Raw genomic sequence first — 25278 nt, forward strand, 5'->3', positions numbered from 1 at the left:
GAGGCTGGCTCCATGAAATTACTCTTAACATTCATATGTCAGGAATGGGAAACCTCCGGCCCGTAGCCCAAATTTCATAATATTATCATTATTAATATTATCATCATTATTAAATTAACATATCACCCTTCTACTGGTGATCACAGGGCAGTTTACAATATAAAAACACAAAAACACTTATACATACACACAAACAAAACAATCTCTCTCTCTCTCTCTCACACACACACACTGCCACACACAATTTGCAAGGGCAAAGATGGTATAATTAGCCAAAGACCTTGGAGGAGAATGGTTTTGCTTGGCACTTAAAGATATGTAACGAAGGCACCAGAAAAATCTCCCTGGGGAATGTTCAGAGGCCCTAATTTGGGCCATAAGCCAGTTTTTCACCAGCCCTACCCATCTGCCCCACATGGGGTGTCCTACCACCTGTGTGGCAGGTAAAGCCATGGTTATAAGGAACAATTGGAAGCCTTTGATTGTGCTTCCTCTGCAAGTGGGGCTTTTAAATTTGGTGCTAAAAGCAAGCACTTCTGGGATTGCTTCCACCTGGAAACAGGGTGGAAAACTGAGTGTGAGGTGAAATGGAATGGAATATTGTGAAAAAGGCTGGCAGGCTGGCTGGAACACTGGAATATCGGCTGGCATACTGAACGCTTTGGTATAAGTTCCACTTGTTTATCCTATTTCCAGTATCACATCCAAGCAGCACTAAGTTTGATGTGATAAGCATGCACCCAAAGCTGCCTTAAATGACTTGCACGTGTGTTGTATATTGGCAGCGTTAACTAAGCTATATTGTGTTTGAGGATTCTTGCAGGGAAGCCAGTATATGCACACAGCCTTTTGATTTTGAAAGCACACTTTAGTCTGTGGTTTATACATCTGCAGCAGATGGTTCTGCTTTTAAATATATATACATATCAAACATATACCAGACTGCCTTTAAAAATAAAATAAAATTAGAAGGTCACATCTGTTTATTTTGAAAGAAAATGCTAGCTCATTTTATCAAGAGTTCTTTCCTTGAAAAGCCCAAGCTGCGAGTGAAAGATGCAAGACAGACAGCCTTGTACAGCAAAACATTGCTTTCCGCCCCCTCAAAAGGAAGCTGGTAATTCCTAGACTGATTGTGAGCCAACTCATGCCATATTCGATGTGTGTAACATATTGCAGTGTACATAACCCCTCCTTTACTACGCCGCACTGGCTGGGATACCTGCTGTTCTCAAAAACGTCACGCGGATTCTGTTATAAAGTCCACCACAATAGATCGCCGGGGCATTTGTTTCCATATAGACGCTTGGCAGCAGCTTTGGAGAGAAAGAAAGGCAGACAAGAGGAGACAGATCGGAAAGATGTTTTACTCAGGGCTCCTAACAGACAGAAAGGATGTGGACCTGAGGGAAGCTGCATCTCTCCGACAACAGAGGAGAATGAAGCAGGCAGTGCAGTTTAACCACAAGGACTCGGCTGACCTGCTACCATTAGATGGGCTGAAAAAGCTGGGGACTTCGAAAGACACCGTAAGACGCTGTTTGTGTGTGTACGTGTGTGTGTGTGTAAAAATCTGTATCGAGAAAACATAAGATTAAAAGGATGGATTTAAAACATTTTGGTCTGTTGATTCTAGTGGTATTTTAAAAATGTTTTGAAGATAATGATCTCTGTTGCCTTTGGAAGCCATAGAAAATTAGCATTTTAATTAAGCTGTTGGGGATGCAGAGGGAGGATAAAGACTGAGGAAATGGTGGGGGGAAGAGCTTTACATGAGATATGTTTTCTGTTTTTGTTATCAAAATAGTTTATACTTGGCGGTGCAGCTAGGTAATTCTGAACTCTGGACTTTATGGTCTTATGGCTGGTTTTTCAGATGGAAATGTATAATTAAAACACATCCTTCAAAATGTGGTAATAAGCCACCCCAGCTCATTCTGTTGAGCAGGACCCTGGACTTCTATCCCAAAGTCCTGTTCCTGACGTAACGTTTATATAGCTATGCTTGCAAGTGCAATCAAGCATCCTTTACATTGTGATTTTAATACTCTGGCTTTTCCTCAGATCGTATAAATCTTTCGCCTTTTACATTGTGATTTTAAAAAGAAAAGAAAAGATGGCCTTATTCAGCCATATTGATATATAGTCAATTCAATGCATTCTGTACAAATGTTAGATATGTGAATTGGTCAGTTGGTGAGTTGATCAGATTAGGCGTAGTTTTGTAATAAGGAAACTGGAGATCAAACACAGGTGATGACTTCCTGAGTTTGTACTTTGACTTCTCTTTATTAAGGTAAATTCCAGTCCTGCTACTTCAACATGGTTCCAGTTGATTTCAGTGAAACTTCCTTCCAGGGAACTGTGTTCAGAACTGCAGCTTTGGGGCCTTATTGCTGCATTGCCTGTCTTGTCTTTTGCAGATAGCAGTTTCAGAATGGTACTAAGCAGTAAAAGCTGTGTTGGGGAGAGGGTTTTTAAAATTATTCCCTTAGCTTCATGACCTTGATAGAATATTTTTGGGGGTGGGTAGGGGAGGAGTACTGTGGCTGCGTTCCTGATGATGTTCATCTGTTTGGCCCTCAGTCAAGTCTATTGTCTCCCACATAAGGGGAAGCTACATTCCTTCGAGATCTACAACATACATCTGCAAAGCTTTCTAGCTTTTGAAAATAAAAGCATACATCAGAGACACAAAACAGGATGAAAATCTATTTGAGCAGGAAGTTGTGTCCATTCTGATTTTTATCCCCCCCACCCCGAGTTCTATATGTTGTCTACTCACAACATTTGACGATAAGATGAGTAATGTGAATCTTTTTAAAAAACAAAAAAAACTTTAACCTTGTATAGTTTTTATATCACCAGAATTTAGGATCAGATGTGTAACAGTGAAAATGGAAAGTGGCAGTGTTTTGCTTAATATATAGGAGGCGTTTCTAAAAACCATACCAGTCTTCAGCCTCAGAACAAGTACTGACCAAAACTATGATTTCTGCTCCAACTTAAAACTCCAGTCCAGAATTCCCACTGCAGTCCACCCTTCACAACGTATAGTCTGACCACCACAGAGGAGAAAACTGCACCCCATATACTGTCAGTCCATTCCTCATATCATTTGGGGTAAATACTGCACCAAGGATATGCCATTCCCCCCGAGTTGGACTAGTAGCCATTTGACACAACCCCATTGAAGTTAAGTCTTACAATGCACTTGCTAGAGCCCTACACATCAAATCACCCTGTAGTAATCACAATATACTCAGAGGTGAACAACAGTGTTTGAAATATATAACTAGTAAAGGAAGAGGGATGGAGCATTTAATGCTATACCGTATCTATGGCTTTGCATAAAACTCCCTGTACAAAGATTACAACTTAGTGGTGTAAAGACCTCTTTAGCATTTTCTAGAGCAGGGGTGGTAAACCAATGGCCTGTAGCTGTATCCAGCATCCAGAAGACATTTTTGTGCCCCCTCCAGAGACCCCCTCCCAAATTTTGGTAGTTGCAGATCACCGAATCATAGAATTGAAAGGGACCCTAAGGATCATGTAGTCCCAGCCCCTGAAATGCAGGAATCTCAACTAAAGCAGCCAACAGGTAGCCATCCAACCTCCGCTTAAAACCTCCAGTGAAGGAGAGCCCACCACCTTCCAAGGGACTCCATACCACTGTTGAACAGCTCTTACTGTCAGAAAGTTCTTCCTGATGTTTAGTCGGAATCTCCTATCTTGTAACATGAATCTGTTGGTTCGAGTCCTGCCCTCCAGAGCAAGAGAAAACACGTGGCAGCCCTTTAGATATTTGAAGATGGCTATCCTATCTCCTGTGGGTTAAACCACAGAGCCTAGGGCTTGCCGATCAGAAGGTCGGCGGTTTGAATCCCCAAGACGGGGTGAGCTCCCATTGCTCGGTCCCTGCTCCTGCCAACCTAGCAGTACGAAAGCACGTCAAAGTGCAAGTAGATAAATAGGTACCGCTCTGGCGGGAAGGTAAACGGCGTTTCCGTGCGCTACTCTGGTTTGCCAGAAGCAGCTTAGTCATGCTGGCCACATGACCCGGAAGCTGTATGCCGGCTCCCTCGGCCAATAAAGCGAGATGAGCGCCGCAACCCCAGAGTCGGTCACAACTGGACCTAATGGTCAAGGGTCCCTTTACCTTTACTTTATCCTATCTCCTCTTAGTCTCTTTTTTTCTAGCCCAGCTCCCTTAACCACTCCTCATAACTGTTCCTTGATAATATTGGTCGCCATCCTCTGCACATGTTCCAGCTTGTCAATATCTTTTTAAAATTGTTTTGCCCAGAAATAAACATAGTATGCCAGATGCGGTCTGACCAAGGCAGAATAGAGCAGTGCTTTTTAGTTCTCTTGATTAGGACACTATACCTCTGTTGACCTGAAATACAGTATTTCTTGAACTGATGGTTGTGTTGTGCAAGTCCTGAAAATGTGTTCATTGTGTTTTTACTCCATGGGTCACCAAACAATTCCCCCAAATTTCTTTATAGAGGGCCCTTCTGCAGTACTTTGCAATCTTTGTGAGCAGCACTTCCTGTACACTGATGGCTTCCAAACAGAGCTGGCTTCTCACCGTCATTTTTAAGAGCAGCTGAAATTATGAAACTATAGAAAGCACAGAGTGCTTCACCTGTGTAGTCGTGAGAGTTCAGAGCCAGAAGGCAGAGAGACAGAGTACAAACTAGAGAGCATGTGGCAGTTTGAAAGGGGAGGAATGCTTATTGCTCCATGAATTTAATAAGGAATAATAAATGAGCTTAAATAATTTTATATTTAATAGAGCCCACTTTTACACTTTAGCCACATCCACTTGCTTTGTCCATGCCCACATTTACACTTGCCCACTTTGATAAAAAGTACCCAGAAGCTTAGCTATGGGTCAATGTAGTTCTTGTCCTGAAAAGTGTTAGCCACCTATGCTTTAGAAATTAAGTGTTAACTTTCCTAAAAATGGAAGTCAAACACCTGAGAGAACCATCCTTCTGTTTAACAAACATCATTTCGTTTGAAAATGCCCTCCTCCCTCCTCTCCAACCACACACACACACACACACACACACCATATTGAGTGACTTACTGACATCTACTGAATGAATAGATCAGGGTTTGATGACACAGTGAATCACAACAATAAATTTTGCATGGTTTGTGATGTCACCCCAAGGCTTCAGGTTACACTCAAGTGGCCACAGAGGCCTGCATCAAATATTTGTTTGGAAAGAGAGAGAGCGAGAGCATGAAGTGTTTGATTACTACTTATTGATCAGCAATGGAATCATTCGTAAGAAGGTACCTTGATAAGCAGAAGAGGAGGGCCAGCGTTAGTGACATTTGCCCACCCCCACTGCTACCACTGACCAAGGATGATATCAAGCCAGGGACAGAAAATGACAGGCTTGGACTGGTGAGAGATACCATGTTTCAGAACCACCTCATTCTAAAACCAGAGCTAGGAAGGACCCTCAGAAGGTGTGCAAAGATTCCTGGTTCAGATTTTGTGTATGGATTAACTCTACGCGGGACCGACGGAGGAATGCCTGAAGCAATAGGGAACTGGCGGGTAATGACACCCACTGTCACCAAAAAGAAGGAGAAGCCAAAGGACTACATAGTCATGAACTATAGAGGAATAAAAGCTGGTCTTTTCACAGCAAAGGAACACTACCTGTATCGCCAACACCACGATGTGCGCCGCAAAGGAGCTGATGGGGATAGGTTCCCAAGGGATCCACCTCGTCTTCCCGATGCCATGACCTATGGGAGGCCCTATCGTCCTTCCACCCCCTTCATAGATGTCTTTCAACATAAGTTTGGGGACCAATGGGTGGAGGAGAACCGAAAAAACTGTGTATATGTTAAAGAAAACAAGCATAAGAAAAGGCGAGGAAAGATATATGATACACGGGCTGTCATGCTGAGGAAATATCAAATGCCAGTAAAGAAAGATCCTCTGTGGATCATGCCACAATTTCGGAAAATTGCTCCCCATCTTAACACCTTTCCAAGTCTAGAAGATCGAGTGAAGGCTTTCAAAGCCAAGGAAATGGAAGCTCCAGTTCGACATGGCCAGCTAGCTCAGGGCATTTATACACATTTGTAGGATTCAGCTTTTATCAATATGCAACCTCTTTGTATGTCTCAAAAGTAACACTTGCTATGTTATGATTAAAAAAAGAAAGGTTGTGATTTGTTCTTGCTACTGACAATACAGTATTAAAATGAAGTTTCCAGCAAGAAGTTGCAATTGGTTCTCTTGTAACAGAACATACTCACTGCCAGTGAGAAAGATGGAATACATGGCTGCCACCAAAGAACCACATCACAACCTGCGGAATCTGCATGCTGCCACAATTTAACACAGTGCAATAGCCCACCTGCTACATTAGCAGCGGTTAGCTTCAGTAAATAAAGTGTGGCAGTGTTATGCAAAACTGTTAACTATAGAAGAGGTCAGAGTAGGGGCAGAGCAGAGACAGGACTGGGGATAAATTGTTTAAACATCACAGCACCCTCTATTTTCATGCAAAACTGCATTCTTAATAAATGGGAGTAACCAGGCATATGATTCTATGATTGCAGCCGACATCCAGCACAGTCAGGTATATAGCTCTACTGGCACAAAGAAAACCGCTGTAAAGAATTGTAACGGCACACATCTTTGGAATTAGTGTTTCTGACTGATATAAATCCAATATTGCAATTCTTCAACACAGGTTCTTAATATATAATAATCAATTTATAGGTACACATATAATGATACTTTTGCCACATATCTATGCCTCCTGATGTAAATTATGTCCCCCAGTTTTGTCACAGCATTTATTGTGATTTACTGCATCAGAAGGTTTATTTCCTTTATATAAATGAAGCTGTGGTGTTTGCTTTCTCTCCTCCCACCCAGAGCTACCTACTTGCACACATCTCCAAACCACATATAAATAATAATAGGCACATTAAACAAAAGAGAGAAAACATGTTTAAGGCTAAAGTACATGTGACATTATAATCTACCGGTATTTCTTTTTTAAAAAATGCTTACATTTGTTACTTTTTTAAAAGAAAAAGGCAGTTACAGGGCTGCAATCTGAAACATGTTTCCATTCCAGAATGAGCTCTTAAAAGGCCAATGGCAGCCAGGCAGGCAGGATTTCCAGCAAGAAAGAGGTTTGGGCCCCTGAACTAATAATTCCATGTTAGTGGAACATCCGGTCGATTGCAGAAACTCACCTGACTTTCCCTGCCACAATATCACTAACCAGACAGACCTCTCCATCTTTCTTATCAACATTGGCAGCCTTTCTAGGACAGCACTATAATGCTCAGGTCAAATGGGTTTTAGCACAATTGTGAAGCAGAGCTCATGCCTTGTATGCAAAAAGTTATTGCCTAGGTTCAATAACTGCCATCTCCTGTCAAAAACCCTGGAGAATCACCACCAGTCAGTATTGACAATACTGATCTTGATGAGCCAATTGTCTGGCTCAATATAAGGCAGCTTCACATGTCCCTATGTTGTCATTCCCAACAGCCACTGGTAGCAATCTGAAGGGCAGGGGGGGCACCAGAAAAATGTGAGGGGACCATACCCCTTATTTTTTACCTGAACCTATAACCACAGCGCACTTTGTTCTCAGAGAGACCTAACAGGAGGTACTCGGGAGAAGTTATTGCCTGACGCCTATTCCCTTATCCCCATGTAAGAGAAAAATGAAGCACACCTATCTATCATTCAGCTTGATCCCAAGGCAAGGAGGTGCAGCCAAGAATTTGTAGTCCATGCATTCAACAATTCTCGCATGTGGCCTCCCACTTTGTACACATAGAATCATAGAGTTGTAGACTTGGAAGGGACCCCAAGGGCAATCTGGTCCAATCCCTTGCAACACAGGAATCACAGCAAAAGAATCCCTAACAGATGGCCCTCCAACTTCTGCTTAAAATCCTCCAATGAAGGAGAGTCCACCACCTTCCAAGGTAATCCAATCCAAAATTTGAATAGTCCTTACTATTACACCAGAAATTTATTCCTAATGTTTAATTGTATTTGAATCCATTGGTTCAGGTCCTACCCTCTGGAGCAGCTGAAAACAAGCTTGCTCCATCTTCCATGTGACAGTCCTTCAGATATCTGAAGATGGCTATCCTATCACCTCTCAGTCTTCTCGTCTTCAGGCTAAATAAACCCAGCTCCCTCCATCAATCCTCATATAGCTTGGTTTCCAGACCCTTTATCATCTTGGTCAGCCTATTTTGCACACATTCCTGGTTCTCAATATACTTAAATTGTGATACCCAGAACTGGACATTAGCTACCCCTCCCAGTTTAGTGTCATCTACAAATTTGATTTCATCCAAGTAATTTATAAAGATGTTGAACGAACACTGGGCACAGGACCCAACCCTACAGCACCCCACTTATCACTTTTTCCCAGGCTGACAAAAACTGTTTGTGAGCATTCGTTGCGTTTTGTCAGTCAACCAGCTACAAATCCACCTAACTCCTTGTAGCCACATTTTACCAGCTTCTGCACAAGAATATCACGGGGGATTTTATCAAAGCCCTCACTAAAATAAAGAAAAATTACATCCCAAGCCTTTCTCCATGGAAAAACACCCAAAGGGGATATTGTACAACTAGTGTTTAGATTGAAGCTAGTTAACATAGTGGTAAAAATAAAATCCAGGGTTGTAAAGATCATTTGGGAAGGCCTTTTCTGCATATAAATTCCATGTTTTATAAATTCTGGCTGTGTGGTAGAGGGATGCTAGCAGAAATATCAAAGCATAATTTAACTAAAAATTTGAGGCAAAGACAGATGGTCTCACCCCTTAGTTTTTGCCAGGGAAAAAGATCACTTCCTTGGAAACAACCCGCTGATGGACTGTGTTTCCTCGCCAGATTATTTTATCCACTTCATTTACTGTCCAACCTTCTCCATTCTTATAGTCCATTCCTGCAGAACATTCAGAATGCATAAACTAATGCATGATATTCCCTTTTTATTTAAAACATCACAGATCTTGATAAATGGCATTGCTGTTTTAGATTTGCTGTTATTAACATGTTGTATGTGCAACATATGCATACATATATAATCTGGAGATTCAGATAAAGGGAGTTCTAAGCTTTTCCAAAGTGCAAATCTTCCTTTTCAGGAAGCCTCTGTTAGATGATTTTTTACTGCGGTTCTTATATCTTTCTGGTTTTCACTGCCCAGTTTCTTCTTGTTTGCATTTTTTTGTATCTTGCTCATATTTTCTAATTGTATTTCCTATAGAGACAGTTATTTGTGTGTGTTAGCAGAATTGAACTTTCTGGAAAGATGGGTTATGTCTAGAATAACTAAAAGGTCAAACAAGATAGTGCAGATATGCAAGACATTATGAAATATTGCTTTAAATGTTACATTACACATACTGATTTTTAGCCATTACTGCCTGTTCATTATGCTGATTGCTAGTTAACTAAAATATCATGTTACTTGTCTATCATGACTCATAATCTAATATATACAGTATATATTGGCTGCTTGCATTTTACTGCCATGGCTTTTTCAGCATTTCCCCCCTGAGGTTTATTTCATTTGCAAGGCTCCAGCTCTCTACCTATATACTTCTGCTATCTATTTCTAGGTCATGCTAAAGTTAATGGTTGCATGACAAGCTACTCTACTGAATGTCACTCCTCATACAACCTTTAAGGGTCCAGGAACATTGTCCTCTTTTGCATCTTACCAACCTGCACTAAAGTACTCAGGAATAAGTTATATAATTAGGAAAATGCCCATTGTTGTGAAAAAAGTGTGTGTATGGGCTTAGGATGGGGAAGAAATATGGGTCACTTCACATTTTAGTGCAAACCTACCTAATTCACACTTCCCAAAACAATATGCAAAACTAGGACAAAGCTTTTCTTTGAAATTCACACTTCTCCGAATGCTGCAATGTAGTTATCCACTCAAAAATATGTCGCCAAAAATAGGTGTATTGGGGAAGTCATGCATAATGATGCAAGTGTTAGTGAAAATATGCAAAAATGTGTATTTTACCACCTTATGTATCTATGATTCCCCTTCAGGTCCAAAGAACTATAGGCAGAGTTGTGTAAAAGGTTCTCTGTAAAAGCCACTGGAAATATTTCTGAGATATCTCTGCAAAGGACAGTGAGAAGGAGAACAGGAATGGGGAACATGTGACTATCCAAATGTTGGACTCCAACTCCCATCACCCCCAGCCAGCAAGGCATGGGCCAGTCTCTTTCACCAGCTCAGCAGAGGTGGTTGTTTGAAATAGATATAGTGTGTTCCTATTGTACAACTAGGGAGTAATGATATTATTTATAGCTTTGCCCTCTGTCCTTTCATCGTCTAATGTATATTTGCTGAGTGCTTAGTTTGTTGATGCCTGCAGAAACACAAAAGAATTCCCCAATCTTGCCTTAAGGCGTGTGCAGTCTAGTTCTGTCAATAGTAACTGCAAGATACCAGTGGTTCTCACAGAAGCAGATAGCAAAGAAAAAGAAGCTGGTGCTGGGAATGCTTTCTGGAATATTTATGTTAGATGCAGACAGAAAATGAATCTTGCTAGATAATATAGCTTGAACCAGGAGGGTCCATGAGAAATTTAGGAATAGCAGAAGAAGAGAGAACCACAGCAGGCACAGCCATCCTATAAACTTATCATAGTCGCTTAACTGTCATGGTTTCCTCCAAAGAACCTCAAATCTGACAAGGATCCGGAGGGTTCCATTATGGAAATGGTTAGTTACTTCACAGAAATACAGTTTTCCTTAACTTGGAGAGAGTATGTATTGTATTCAGGCCTGAGGCTTCAATTGGTGTTTTATGTGAATGTGAAGGCTGCCTTGATTCTGGGGCATATGTTTGATTCCACTTCCGAATTTTCCTTCCTATTAACATCTTTAAGTGACGTGAGATGTGACAGAGACTCCAGTGTGCTTTTTAGTAGTGTTCCATACAGTGCTCAGAGAGTAAGTTTTATTATCACTCTCTGTCGTTATGTTGGCTTACCCCTTTAAGTATAATTTATTGCTTTATGATGTAGCGGCTCAAGTTCTTGATGTGATCCCTTGTGTCATTTCTTTCTCAATTGTTTCCCTAGTGATGTAATAAGCATGGCATGCTCACACCCACAACCCTACCCCAGGTGTGAATATTCAAAGGCTTCAAAACAGTGCTATGTCACAGATTGCAGAAAGGACAGGGGCATTAAATAGGAATGTGTGTTTTTTATATATAAAAAGTCAGTGTCATGATATTTAAACACTTCTACTTTGTGAAGAAAGGACAGAAAGCAAGATAGAGGAAAATAATAAAAACCAAGCTCGTTAAATTTAAAAGAGTACTCTCTATGATTCTCACAATGGTTATTGATGTGTGTTTTTCAGTGTCAAAAGCAGTCTGGTGAATATTCCCTTGTTCCATCTTGTAATTCACAACACCCCCTTAGTTCATTCTACTTTAAGGAGGTGGTGAGTTGCAGTCAATTAGAACGTGCACTGCAACATTCATGAGGCTGATTCGGTTCAAACCACCCAAATCTGCTTAACAACACATTCTTCCACATGAGGGATTTGAAAATTGTTCAATGGGCTGATCTGTATAAACTGTATAAAATCAGTTCTTATATGGAGGGTGTTTACCACATGATGAAGCGGCCCAATACAGTATTCCCACAAGTCCCTTCCAGTGCTATGGGGTATGGGGCGGGGGAGGAAGAAAGTGCATTGATGTGGGCAGTCAGGTGAAACAGAGGAAAGGGAGCTCCTGCACCTTTAACAGTTGCATAGAAGACGGAATTTCAGCAGGTGAAAGCTGTCATGCAAGCTGTATTTGCTCTTCTATGCATCTATTAAAGGTGCATGTCTCTCTTTCTCTCAGCCACCCAGCCAAAATTCAAACTATTAAAAAAATGGTTTATGAAGACAAAAAAAGTTATATGAAAACAAAAAGCTCTTCTGGGAGTGGGGGGTTGGTTGGTTGGGTTTTTAAAACTTCACTACCATCATATCAGACAATGTAGTGCTGCAGTTTCAGGGAATGTATGTTCAGCAGCCCACTGCTACAGGCACATATAATTGGATCCCATTAAGTATTCTGTTTTTCATATATTCATTTCATATAAATGTAATGAATACAACTTTGGAATCATTACTTCCCATCTGAGAAGTTTATGGCTGCAATCCTATGCGCACTTACTTGAGATTAAGCACCACTGAACAAAGCGGAACTTATTTCCAAGTAAACATGGCTAGACTTGATCTGCACAAGTATGTGAGATTATTTGGAGGACTGTGAGTGCTGTGACTTTGTTATTCCAATAATATTCATCATCCTGTCCTTAGTATATAGCAGAGTATTTTGAAGGAAAGAGTATCAACAGCATTTCCAACCTTCTCTTATTTCCATGGTGATGACACTGTCTGAATGTTGTGACAGCCAACCTGTTTCAGAATCCCTCAGAATTTATGGTAAACTGTACAATGGTGTCATGCATGAGATTTAAAATAAATCAAGTTTGTAATGCTAGAGAGTTTTGTATAGTAAAACTCAACAAATAAACATTAAAAGCCACTGGATTGACATGGGTTGATTTACTATAAGAGTTTAAGACAAAATAACACAATCAACAGTGAAGATGGAAGAAGGAGAGAGTAGAAGTGGATAGAATGAGGAACTTCATCCTAAAGAAGAAGAGAGGGAGGAGGATGAAAAGAGAGTCCAAGGAAGAAGGAAGGGATTAGGGAAAGGCCACAGCTACAAAGTCTTGGCACTAAGAGTAATAATTGCTCAATAGTAATTTATTTGGCCAAATCAAATAAACATTGTCTGAACTTTGCATTTAGTCTTTATTTAGAATTATTGCAAACATTGCATTCCAAGTCCCAAGAAATGGGGAGTCCCAAGGTTGAGAGAATGTTCATCCTGTCATGTACTACCAAGCAGAAAATGGAAATACTAGACCCCCTGATTCTTTATAGTATATCTTCATCTTGGTCTGGCTTTTGCACTCATAGTCCCTGTTCCAGTACTATAAGACTACTTATGTAGGATATACAGTATTACAATTAGAGCAGCCTCACTTTTGTTCAGGGAAGCTCTATGTCTTTAATGGCTATGGCTTTTTCCGGTATGGAAATACAGCAGTTGGAAAGCAACACAATTGGAATTTGAATGTCATGAAGTTGTTAAAGGCATGTGACATCCCTAATAATAAATGCAGTTCAACCTAATACATATTTACTCAGAAGCTTCCAGGCTGCGAGTGTTTGCATGCCTTCAGAACTGAGCAAAATATCTTCAGCATCCCAGAGCCAAAGGCAAAATGAAAAATCTGCCCAGGAAGTCCACAGAACTCAACTGAACTTTTTAAATTTTCCACATAAAATCCCAGATATACCTGTGATTGGAGCTGTTCTAATTCAGAGAAAACAGTGAATGGGCATCACAAAACCACATCCTCAAAAATTATTCCCCCAATATCTCTGACATTAGCCTACCGTGTTTGTGCACACATTAAAATAATAGCAACATATTTATGCCACTTACTAAATTTTACATGCTGCTTCGCTCTTTAGAGTTAAATATACTCTCATTTAGAAAATGAGTGATAATGCTTTTTTCCAAATTGCACTCCTGTCCCCTGTATGTGAAATTGTTTTCCTCATCCAAGCAACTAAATATGTCAAAATATCCTGAAATATCTTTGAACCACCATTTGTAAATACTGAATGACAACAGAAATTATCCACTCCTTTATAAATTTCAGCCTGCCATTTTCTCTATGCAGAACCTTTGGGATGAGGACTTTGTTGACTGCAAGAAAAAAAAATAGGTATAAAAGGAGAATTCCCTAGATGGCAAGATTCAGGTTTGGGGAAAGTACTCTTCAGTGAGAGAACCCAAGCAGAGTTTTAAAAACACAAAATATGTAGCAAAGTAAAGCGTGGAAATATAGGCAATTAGACCTTTAAAATATGTTCATGTGAGTTGCAAAATGCTCCTCTTCCCCAATATAGGAAAATACCACATGTTTGATAAGTTAAAAATTAGGTTACTTACAAACTCTTCAAAGGTCTGGTTCATGTGCTTTTCCATATAGCATTCAGAAAAAGTTGCACAGACAACGAAACTTGACTTAGTTACAGTGGTGCAAGTTCCTAAATTATTGATAGGGGAACTCAAGAGTTGCTTTTAAGAGCCATTCAGCTAAACTGAAGTAATGAGTTTAGACTCTTCACATGCTGAGCTTCTCAGATAGACTAAGGGGAACCAAGTCTTGATTACCTACTCTCTCCCAAGCTGAGCTACACCTGCCAGGACAGCTAACTCTATGGTCTTAACCCCTTCATGCATTAATTAGACTTAACCTTGTTGGTTATAGGAGGCTGGTTATCAAACAGATTTTAGGCTGAGTCCTGTTCTTTGACTTTTCAACAACAAAGGGCCACATACTTTGTCACATACTATGTGTGTGTTTAGATACAAACATATATATTTAATGCTGCCAAAATATTTTTTTCTTGAGTTGCATAAATAATGCATGTATTTAAAGGACAGCATTATTCAACTGTTTGGTTTCAATCAACCTATATTTCCCCCTACCCTAATTTTCTTTTCTTTTTTTAAGCAACCACACAACATCCTCCAGAGACGGTTGATGGAGACAAACATGTCCAGGTTGCGCCACAACCGGGGCAGCTGCTCTCAGAAGAACGAGCTCTCACTCCAGACAAATAAACTGAATCAAATGAAACTGGATGTCCCAAAGAAAACAGAGCAAGAAGACCTCATCCTGGTGTGTTGCCAGGTATGCTTCATGGGCCTACATTTGATATTTCAGCCAGTCTTCCACTACAGTGAGAATGCTGCACCCAATTCCCTATGTGGCTGAACCCAAATACAGCCAAAGCTTTATGTGGCGGCAATATCTGTGCTCACAGCAGCATTTTTAAGACTCCATTGTGACCATGGGGGATCATTCTTAGTAGCTGCATCTGTCTCCACAGTGTGTGTTGAGGTTACATTTCATGTTTGCTGGATGAATACATGCCTGGAGCCATCATGTGGAGGAAAAAATGCACAGTGTGAACCAAGCCATACGTAAGATAGGCAGATAAAATTGATGAGATTATGAAAAGCATATCCTGGCTGATGGAACACTGAACTTGAACGAGTGTTCACATGTAAAGCTGGAGAATGAATTTCTTCAAGAGTAGAATTAGTAACTGAGAAATCAGCCCTCCACTGGTGATACAAAAAAAGGGTTCCACAGATAGATCACAATGGGGGGATGGTGTTTGTTTCCAGAATTCTACACTACAGCACAAATAAAAATTGAAGCTGTCAGTTGATTCTTTCAAATACTCTGATTTGCCCCAACAGTGCGCTGGGAAGGAACTGGAAGTTGTGGTTGATACTGGATGTCAGAGCAATATCATATCATCTGCATGTCTCGAGCGACTAGGGTAAGGAGTTTGTTTTCTAGACTGTTAGTTAGAAGCATGTGACAGTGTTCACCTGACCTCACTGCTGCACACCAAGATGGACAGGGGAAGGGAGCAGGTCAGTGAATTGCAAATCCACCAGTGGGAGTGCCAGATCTGCTTCACTAATGCAGTCAGATGCAAATGAGATTATAAGCTGTATCTGCAGAAATTCCCTCTTCTATACAACTATTAAAAGTGCAGGAGATCTGCCCTCTATATCACCTGCCTGGCCACTCTAAAACCAATTGCTAGGAGGCTGAGTTGCCTGCTTTTGATCTGGCCCCTGCTAAGGTGCCTTAACAGCTGTTTGATCTGCAGCGAATTAGCAGATGATGATGTGTGTTTCCATCTTGTGAAAAACTTGCTAATTCCTGCTTTTCAAGATGCTATGAAAGAGACAAGAGCAGGTCAGGCCCATTTCTTTTTCTCGGCCAGCTGGCAATCCACTCAGATGCATTGTTTGGTATGTCAGCAGCTAAAATCCATGTTGCTAATTGCAAAGGTGATGATAGATGTCTTTGCTAATTATTTATAGCTGTGAGCTTGTATTCCTCCTTCTTAGATATGATATTGTCTATTTTTTTCTGATTGTTACAGCCTTTGACTGCATAGCATGATGTTGATTGAACTGATAAAAGGTTTATTCTGTTTTACTGTTAATCTTAACATCCTTCGAATTCAAGTCCTCTTCCAGTGCACCAGTCGGAGGTGGGGCCACCCTAGTCATTTAAGAAAGACTTCCAAGGCTCCTCCTCTCTTGAAATAATGTCATACCATTTGGTGATTTTTTTCCTTTTAAAAACCTGAGCAAAGTAGTGTGTTGCAGTGTGGAGTACTGTTGTTCAGGGTTTGGGGCAAGATACTCAATTTTATCCCCCACCTCCCTTGTTCTGCTTCCCATCAAAACAAACACAACACCCTATGGCCCCTGAGCATTGGGCCCTCCCTTAGGCTTTTCTCTTGTTTCTTTTTCTGCATTTTTGCAAATGTTGGGAGTTATTTCAAGCTTGCTGATGCCTCCCTTGTGTGTGGATGGTGCTATTTTGGCTAAATAAAGAGCTGTTTGTTATTGGTACAGGATGAATTCTTGGAAGGCCATGCACTCTTCCTCCTAACCGAGTCTTAATTTGCATATAGTTGCACCTCTATTCAACCCTTGCGCTTAAGCTGAGCCATTTTCAGTATCAGTGCCCTATCTTGAAACATATGAAATACAAATGAAAGAAGTGCCTCTGAGCATATAAGGAGTGTGTAAGCCTTGCCACAACCCAGCACATGAATGTGGGCCTTTGTCAGAAGAGTTTTTATATTCAGTTGTTGTGACACAGTGGGGAGAGATGAACCTCAGTCTGCTCTAATTTTTGAAATTATCTTAAAACCTTGTGGGCTCAGGCTGTGCAATCTTAACTTGTGCCAGGAAAATTGGAGCCTATATTTCTTGGGGAGGAGGGACGGAAGGAGAGGGAACATTGAATGTAGTACTCACCATATGGTGATCTGTTCTCTGGCCATGTATCTCAGCCAGAAGTACTGTCTACCAACCAGGGGAGCACAGACCATGCTTCTATGCCAACACACTGATAAATGTTTAAACTTTAGCTAACCAAATGAGATCTTCCTTGACAAGGCAATAAAAATTAACATGGGTTCATACACTGACTTGTTTAACTAAAAGGCAGGCACGAGTGCATTGTGATCAATGCCCATGTCATAGAAGCATTCATATCTCCTATAAGCAGATCTTAATAATCTGAAGTATAGAAGGTCGGGCCCAAACTAGTTATCTTAGAGACTGCCTGCCAAGTAACAGGATTGCTGTTCTGAATTCTTTGCATGGAGGGTGGGAGACAATTTAATTATCAAGCACAAAATACACATTAAGTAACTGCAATGTACTTTGCAGAAAAGGGCTATAGAAATTATTAACATGTTAATCAGAATATTTAACGATGGCAAATTATATAAAGGACTGGGCGTCTTAGCTATCGGAACTGGTCATACACTGTACTATATTTAACTTGTTGGAAGATCAAAGGAAGAAAAAGTTGAGGAAATGGATAGAGCATTTTTCTCGTCTTTTGCTCTGATCCATCTAGCTCATTTAATAGATAGGAGAATGGGTTCTTCAAAGTAACCGTATCAAAGTGCCTTTAGCATTGACTCATCTCTGCATAGGTCATAAATCAGTCACTGATGACTCATATTGCAAAGCAGTGCAGTAGAAAAATACCACAAAGAGGCACAAATGAAAGTAGGTTCTCATGGAAAATGAAACAAATTATAGCTGCTGGACAGACTGTTTTTAAAAAAACAAAAAACTGTCAGTCCAGTACAGGCACACTGTTAGGACAAAGCTAAGGGTGAGGAGGAAAGAATAGCAAGCATTGTGGAATTGTGAGTTCCCTCAGAAGTACTTGGTTTGACTCTATGGAATGTCACAAATCCACTGAGACACTGTCTCCTGTGTAGGCCCCACTGAAAGAAAATGAAAAGGAAGGATTCTGTAAGAGCCTAGCCAATAGTATGTTGTGATATCAGAAGCATTTTTTTTAAAAAAAACCCTTTTAAAAATAAAAAACTAAATGTTTATATAACCAACATTTTAAATGTAACATCTAATTTTAAAAGATCCCCGAGATGTATACATTTCCCCAGCTCTCTCTGTCTCATCTAATTGCCTGCCTAATTCCATCATGCTCAGCTTTTCTTTTCCCTATAGAAACTCTGCTCTGGTCATCCTAGGAAGGTCCAAACATGGTGGTTGCCCATAACCCTGTTTGGATGCTGTTAGAGCATGGCTGAAAGCATGGGATGCAGCCCTGGAAGAGATTTATTATTCAAGGACAGCTCTAGAGACGCTGCAGGAAAGTGGGTGTCCAGAACGCACCATCCCGACCTTGTCTATTATGTAATGGGGCAAGAAATTAGCACAGACTAAACTCCCCAGTGGGTTTGATCCAAAGGGATTAGATATCCTATCCAAGCTCATCCAATTGCTGAAATAAGCACGGTGATGAAAATGCCCTAAGAAAAAACAAGTCTAAGAAACAGAGGGAAGAATTCTCATTTTTAGCTGAATGGTAGTTCTGGTAGATCAGAAAAACCGCTAGACTCTTCTTGAGCACTCCCCAGACGTGGACTTGGTTTAGTGTAAAGAGGGGGTATGTAAGAAATGAAAAGAATCCAAATAATCCTCAAATGTTACTTGACAGAGCAGTAGAACATTGTGTATTAGCGAAAGACAAAAGGCTTGCCAGGTTTTAATGTCTTACTAATTTGTTCCTTTTTCCCACGAGTCAGGCTAGCACAATCTGCCACTGAGCAAAAACATCCGTGCTTTCTTCTTTCTGTAAAAGTGCCCGTTGTCACCCTTGTTGTTCATATGAATTTTAGACATATTGGCACAAAGAATAAGATGTAATCAAGAAATTAAAAGTATAAGAGTGGGACCGAGACAATATAAATTAAAAGCATTTGCAGACAATGTAGTGATATCTGTAGAAGAACAAACAGAGTCAATCCCGAAAGTCTTACAAGAGTTAAAAAACAAGGGGTGGGGGTGGAGCAGGATTTAAGATTAATAAAGACAAATCAAACTCTTGGTAAAAAAATATGAATAATGAGAACAAAAATTACAAGATGTGTCAGGACTAAAGATTGAAAGAAAGGTAAAGTATCTAGGTGTATAGTTAACAGCAAATAATATAAAGCTGTATAAAAATAATTCTTTATCTGTATCAGATACTAATTACAGAATAGGAATGACTATGCTCAGTTCCAGGATACAACACAACACAAGTACTGGCATCCTAAAATGAACAAACTCCTGACGTAAACCCAGTGACTTTTTCCTTGTGCAGATTAAAGGAGCACATGAAACCCTATAAGTCCGAAGGTGAGAAGATTTCATTGCCACACAGTATGAAAGTGATTGGCCACATAGAACACCTGGTTCTTACCATGGGGACTATTCACGTGGACTGTTCAGCAATTGTGGCAGGTGAGTGTTCAGGCAGGTTAGACGCCATACAAGTATAGTACTTGTCAAACCTATTTTTGTACATTATGGTGCAATTTGTAAGTTTATTTGGTAAACAGGTTTGGGAAGCTTTTGACTTGTTTCTAAAATCTGTTGGATTGAGATTACAAAAATATGTTGTGGTTGTACCCTGAAAAGCCAAACCTCTCTCAATTCACTGTCAGTTTCCTTTTTTAAAAAAAATCTATTTGGTTGGATCCAGACTAAATTAATCGAGCTTAAGGGAGTTAGTGTGGCATACTTGTTAGAGTATCTTTCACCATGACTACTGGCTCTTCAGGTTAGGGCAGATGGAAGCTGCAGTCTAGAAGCATCTGGAGGACATCAGGTTAGGGAAGGTGGGCTAAAACAGTCTTAGCCAACCTGGTGCCCTCCAGCTGTTTTGGACTACAACTCCCATTAGAGCTGTTAAGCATGTTGGACTAGGACTGGGAAGACAGGTTCAAATACCCACTCAGCCATGAAGTTAACTGGATGGCCTAGGGTCAATCACTGCCTTGCAACGTAACAGGGTTCTTGTGAGGATAAAATGGGATAAAGAACCATGTTTGCTTTCCTGAGATCCTCAGTGGAAGGGTAGGATATAAACTCTTTGTAAAAGGAAAACGCAAAAGCCTTACTTGCCACTGATTTCAATGAGAACTAACTAACTTTAATTCCAATCCTCTAAGTGCAACTAACTCACTCTGGGTCCAACCCTATTGGATTAAAGTGACTCACAGTGGAAGGACCCATCCTCAGTAACGGAACACATGCTTGGAATGTACGAGAACACAGCTTAAATCCCAACTTTCTCAAGTTTAAAAGGATCCAAGGATCCTTTTCTCTAGTTGAGAAAACTCTATTTAGCCTCACTGTTGCCTCTGGTCAAAAACAGTTTGTAGGTTTCTGAAACAATATGAAGTCCTGCAAAACCCATTTACCAGAGATAAAAGTGGGATAAGTACATATACTAGAAGTTGAAATTCCTTTTTCCAATTGCCTTTTAAAACTATCTTTCAGTTGTCTCCAGCCAGCTACTTAATAATTTCAGTCTCATACATTTCTATGTGAATTTAAGCTTGTGCTTTGGACAGGAATGCTTTGGGGACTGACCAAGAAAGGGATTATAGTTAGTACATCATTTTTTCCTAGCTTAATTTGGGCATGCAGAATCATGTTCTCTTAGAACAAGTGAAAGTATTAAAGTTATTAAGCACCTCTCAGACTACAAAGTTCTGGGATTAAGCGGCAGGATTACAAACTCAGAGTACTATATAACTGTATTAGAAATATCTATATATTTATTTGGATAATAAGTATATATGAGTATATATGAAATGAAATTGTTAACTGTTAACTGTCATAGTGATATACTAAACCCTAAAATAAATAATAATGATAGAGTACACGGGTGGCGCTGTGGGTAAAACTTCAGTGCCTAGGACTTGCAGATCGTAAAGTCGGCGGTTCGAATCCCCGCGGCGGGGTGAGCTCCCGTCGTTCGGTCCCAGCTTCTGCCCACCTAGCAGTTCGAAAGCACCCCTAAGTGCAAGTAGATAAATAGGGACCGCTTTATAGTGGGAAGGTAAACGGCGTTTCCATGTGCGGCGCTGGTGCTGGCTCGCCAGATGCAGCTTCATCACGCTGGCCACGTGACCCGGAAGTGTCTTCAGACAGCGCCGGCTCCCGGCCTTTTGAGCGAGATGAGCGCGCAACCCTAGAGTAGGTCATGACTGGCCCGGAAGGGCAGGGGTACCATTACCTTACTATTTCCAGGCAGTACTGGCACCTCTCATGTATAAATGACAGCCTTTACAATTCTAAATTTGGCTCGCTCAACAGAAACTACCCTGAGATCACTAAGAATTTTTTCCCATCGGCAATGATTTCTTATCACTGTTCTACAGAGGAATCAATTCAGTGACTTAGATATAAGGAACAGGTCACAGAAAGAACAGTTACTTGCATAAAAATAAAATTCAGAAAAGAAATTAATACATCCTTCAGCACTATTGATTAATACTTGGTTTCACAGAACAAGCAAAGGATTAGATTTACATAGTGACTAAACTATTAAGAAGGGTAAAGTTGAGGGAAGAGCAGGTTCTTCTCCAGCTGCTTTAGACAAATTGAGTTGGCAGGAACCCCTTCACCGCACTAAGGGTCCTAACACATCTCATGGTAATATGAGCTTGTGTATGCGTTAGATTGATTCATCATAGCATTTTATCTCTCTCTGAACATGTTTCTCTCCCTTTCCAGAAGATAATGATAAAAACTTCTCCCTGGGGTTACAGACACTGAAATCTTTGAAGGTAAAACTCTGTTCCCCTCCCTACTTTTGGTATCCCCTATTTTCTTTTACTGTGATGATCTTAACCTGTTGTCTAATTTATTTTCTTATATTTCCTCTAATTCTAGTGTGTGATAAACCTTGAAAAGTATCACTTGATCTTGGGGAAGACAGACAGGGTAGAAATTCCTTTTGTCAGTAATGCCTCTGCACACGAAGAGAAGTGAGTATTGAACTCTAAAGCTGCACAGATATATTTAGTGTGACAATATCCAGTCAAATCAGTGGCATAGTGAATGTGTGGAGGAAATGGATCCTGACTAGGGATGGCATATAATTTGAGGGTTTCATGGTAGTTTACCATGTGCTATCCAAAGTATGTTTAGTGCAGCACGAAAAAGCTGCTGTAAGTAGAGAACTGAACGGTGAAACTGTCACATTATTGAACTCTCCCCTAGATGTGAGTGAAGAAGATATGAATATTTTTAAAGGTTTTTTTTAACACCAATCAGACTGAATATGGTTTAAAACATTGGTTCTGATTACCAAAGCCTATCATACAGGCAATGTGTACATTTTCTGCTTCATTTGGAGGGTTTGCACTGGGATATCCTGCTTTCAGTAAGTGCTTAGGACACACTCCTGCATTTTAGTCAGGGAATAGCATGGAAGTTTCCAAGAAAGGGAGAAAGAAAGAGAAAATGAGACAATGGTATACCATTCAGCATTTTTAATGTTGATGGGGATCATATTGCTCCTGGGCATGTGTGTTAACTGTACCATGGGAGGTTTATTTCTGGAATTTTTTTCCCCAAAGGTGATGAAATAGGCTCTTTTACACCAAGAATATAATAAGTTAGGCTTTCAGTTGCCCCAAGTACATTTGTGCCCCCTTTCCCCAATTTAAGTGCTGATTAGGAGTTTGATAAATAATATATATAGGATCTATGAAATCAGAGGTTTTAGGTAAGGAAATATATTTTACACACAGTTATGAGGTGCCTTGCTTGCTAAACAGTTATTTTCTAGGGCACATCCTCATGGCAGCCACCTGCGCTCCTGGTTCAGAGCTGTAGGACACAGCTGGAAGCCTGGGAAGTGTCCCTGGAAAAGGCAGGTACCTTTTTCCTCCAGGATATCCTGTGCTGGCCATACAGGTGGTACAGCCCAGGCTGGTCTTATAGCCATCCCTGTCAGGAGAGTGGGCAGGCTGGGAAGCAGCATGGGTTGCATGCAGCCCCTGGTGCTTATGGAGTGTGGGGTTGAACGACTGCATGAGCACATCCAGCCCCCAAGTTAGCGCTATATGCATATGTATTTGCTATAATGAGATTGAGCTTGGCAAAAAACCAAAACAGAGCCAACTCTTTTGTCACACTGGTTTATGCTTCTCATTTCAGCACTTCTGAGGCCTGAAGAGAATGCACTGCTGGCTTCAGAGAATAAGGCTTTGTGGTTGAAAGGAGAGTCGGCAATACTGATAACCCCACCTTGCTAGACTGTAGCTAGCTTGTAGCTAAGTGAAGGAAGGAGTCTAGGGCAACTTCAGGCATTCACTCACCATGCCATGAGTGTGGACAGTGGACTTCTAAAAGCACAACTTAGTCCACTCTTAAAAATGATGTCCTCTTTATGGTCATCTAAATATGAAAATGTTTCTTTTACATCTTTTTTGTTATGAATGGATTATTGAAATGAATTGCCTCTTGTGAGACTGAAAAAGACAATTTTTATAACTTTTGAACTAATTGTATTTAGCTGCAATGAGAGGCTGTGAGAATCAGATTTTTAGAATTATTTTTAAATAGAGAATGATTAATAACTGGACATGATTGGGTTCAAACCAGAGCTTATTTACAATTAAAAAAGTTCATCCAAATGCTCACGCAAGTTGAAGAGAATATATTTTTTTCAAGGGTACTGAAGGTGATATGATGGAACTATTGTTGCTTGTATTATTAGATATTTTCCAAATTTCAATATCTCAGAAAATGTTGTTCTTAATTTCTCATTATGAAATATTGATGTCAACAGTAAGAAGGTGGAGCACAATTTAAATCTATATAATACTCAGCTTTTCATAGTAGCATAAGTAACTGGATTTCCAGATTTTAAACAAATTATCTAGAACCACAGTGTAGCATACATAAGAATTTTAATGTCTACTTGTTCAGCATTAATATTTTAGTTTATTTTCTTCAAATTTTGTTGCATAATTTTCTCAGTTGTGATTTTTTTAAACTGTATCTGTGAGCCTTTTATTAGCCCATAACTCCTGGCAAAAATATATTATCAGTAGACATGGACAGACCTCTAAATAGTTACCAACATTTTGGCATAATAATTTTCATCACTCCTTAAGGCTGGTTATGAGATAATTTTGGAAAAAAAACATTTCATTCTTGGTTTAAATATGTATTCATCATCTTAATGCCCAGATACTTATTGCCTTTGTATCTCCAAGGTATTCTACAATATATATATTACTAGAATTTCAGGTGTATTTACCTTTATCTTGTAAGCAGCAAACTCACCAAATAATCTAAAAACATTGAGTTCTGGACTGATTCTTCAGCATGGTTATTGTTTTATAGTATAAAACCAGATTGAGAAATGAGAGAGAGAATGAATGTACTGTATATAAAAATACACTGTGGGAAACAATGTTGCTATGGCAGCCCCTTCCATTTTCTCTAAAAAAAAATGAATATCCGTGTCCTGTCATACTCCCTTTGGGGTCATTCTCACTAATGGCATGACTGCTTGATTCCCAAGAAGAGCAATTATCACTCAATATTATCCACCGAACAGGGAATTTTAACACTTACCACCAGAGACAATATTACAGTAATGATATATATTCAAGCAGGCTCTCCACTGTTCTAAACATCATATGATGAGCCACAGGGAAAGACAGAACCACTTCCTCCCTGCTTCTGGGACAACACCTTGTTTCTTTTATTCCCTTAGAGCAGGGCAGTCCAACACATGGCCCGCCTAAGCCCTTGCGCTGCCCTTGCGAAGCTGGCTAAGCAAGGCACTGAGCTTGGGGAGAGAGGCATGAAGACTCCCCCAGCCTCCTTCCCAAAGCCTAGGAGCTAGGAGGGCTCTAGGTACCTTTCAGAGCCTCATGGTGCCAGCTTTGGGAAAGCAGTGTGAGGGCTGGGGGAGCCTCAGATTTTGGCCAGGCTCCCTCTCCCTGCACATGCGTGACAAGGCAGTGTGCAGCCCATGGGCTCCATGTTGAATCACTCTTGCAGCCCACTTGGAATGAAAAGTTGGACTACTCGGCCTTAGAGTCTCATGTCAATAATGCTATGACACACTCTTCAGCGAACTATCTGGTCTTCTCCATTAGGCTGATAATACCACAGACAATTCCTGTCCTATAACTTCTTGGCACTGCTTTCTATAATGGTCTTGAGCTTTTTGCTA

The 25278-nt window shown here is 40.3% G+C and overlaps 1 protein-coding gene, 1 long non-coding RNA gene and 1 pseudogene across 20 annotated transcripts in view; 2 read left to right on the forward strand and 1 right to left on the reverse strand.

The window, feature by feature from the left end:
- Positions 1-25278, reverse strand: part of LOC309374066 — a 52481-nt gene that overhangs the window by 11606 nt on the left and 15597 nt on the right. Inside the window, exon 5 of one of the 16 annotated variants that reach the window (XR_014170345.1) lies at positions 1223-1316. The exons of the other annotated variants lie outside the window; for them this stretch is intronic. This is a non-coding gene — a long non-coding RNA (uncharacterized lncRNA). The remainder of the gene's footprint in view (positions 1-1222; positions 1317-25278) is intronic. 16 annotated transcript variants of the gene reach the window in all.
- NRIP3 (nuclear receptor interacting protein 3) lies at positions 1311-24832 on the forward strand. Of its 3 annotated transcripts, XM_081918661.1 has the most exons (8): positions 1311-1529; positions 14671-14850; positions 15426-15508; positions 19390-19529; positions 21813-21865; positions 21972-22066; positions 22873-22956; positions 23244-24832. In XM_081918661.1, the coding sequence occupies exons 1-8, from the start codon at positions 1362-1364 to the stop codon at positions 23257-23259; spliced, it is 819 nt and encodes a 272-aa protein (XP_081774787.1). In that variant the 5' UTR covers positions 1311-1361; the 3' UTR covers positions 23260-24832. The 3 variants fall into 3 exon arrangements, with proteins under 3 accessions (XP_081774787.1, XP_081774788.1, XP_081774786.1); XM_081918662.1 differs by lacking the exon at positions 22873-22956; XM_081918660.1 differs by lacking the exon at positions 23244-24832 and having other exon boundaries at positions 22873-23224.
- Positions 5219-6258, forward strand: LOC309374004 (cilia- and flagella-associated protein 77 pseudogene; annotated as a pseudogene). Its single transcript has one exon. The product of its transcript is annotated as a cilia- and flagella-associated protein 77 pseudogene (transcript).

This window comes from Podarcis melisellensis (assembly GCF_964234715.1).
Source record: "Podarcis melisellensis genome assembly, chromosome: 1".
Taxonomy (NCBI): domain Eukaryota; kingdom Metazoa; phylum Chordata; class Lepidosauria; order Squamata; family Lacertidae; genus Podarcis; species Podarcis melisellensis.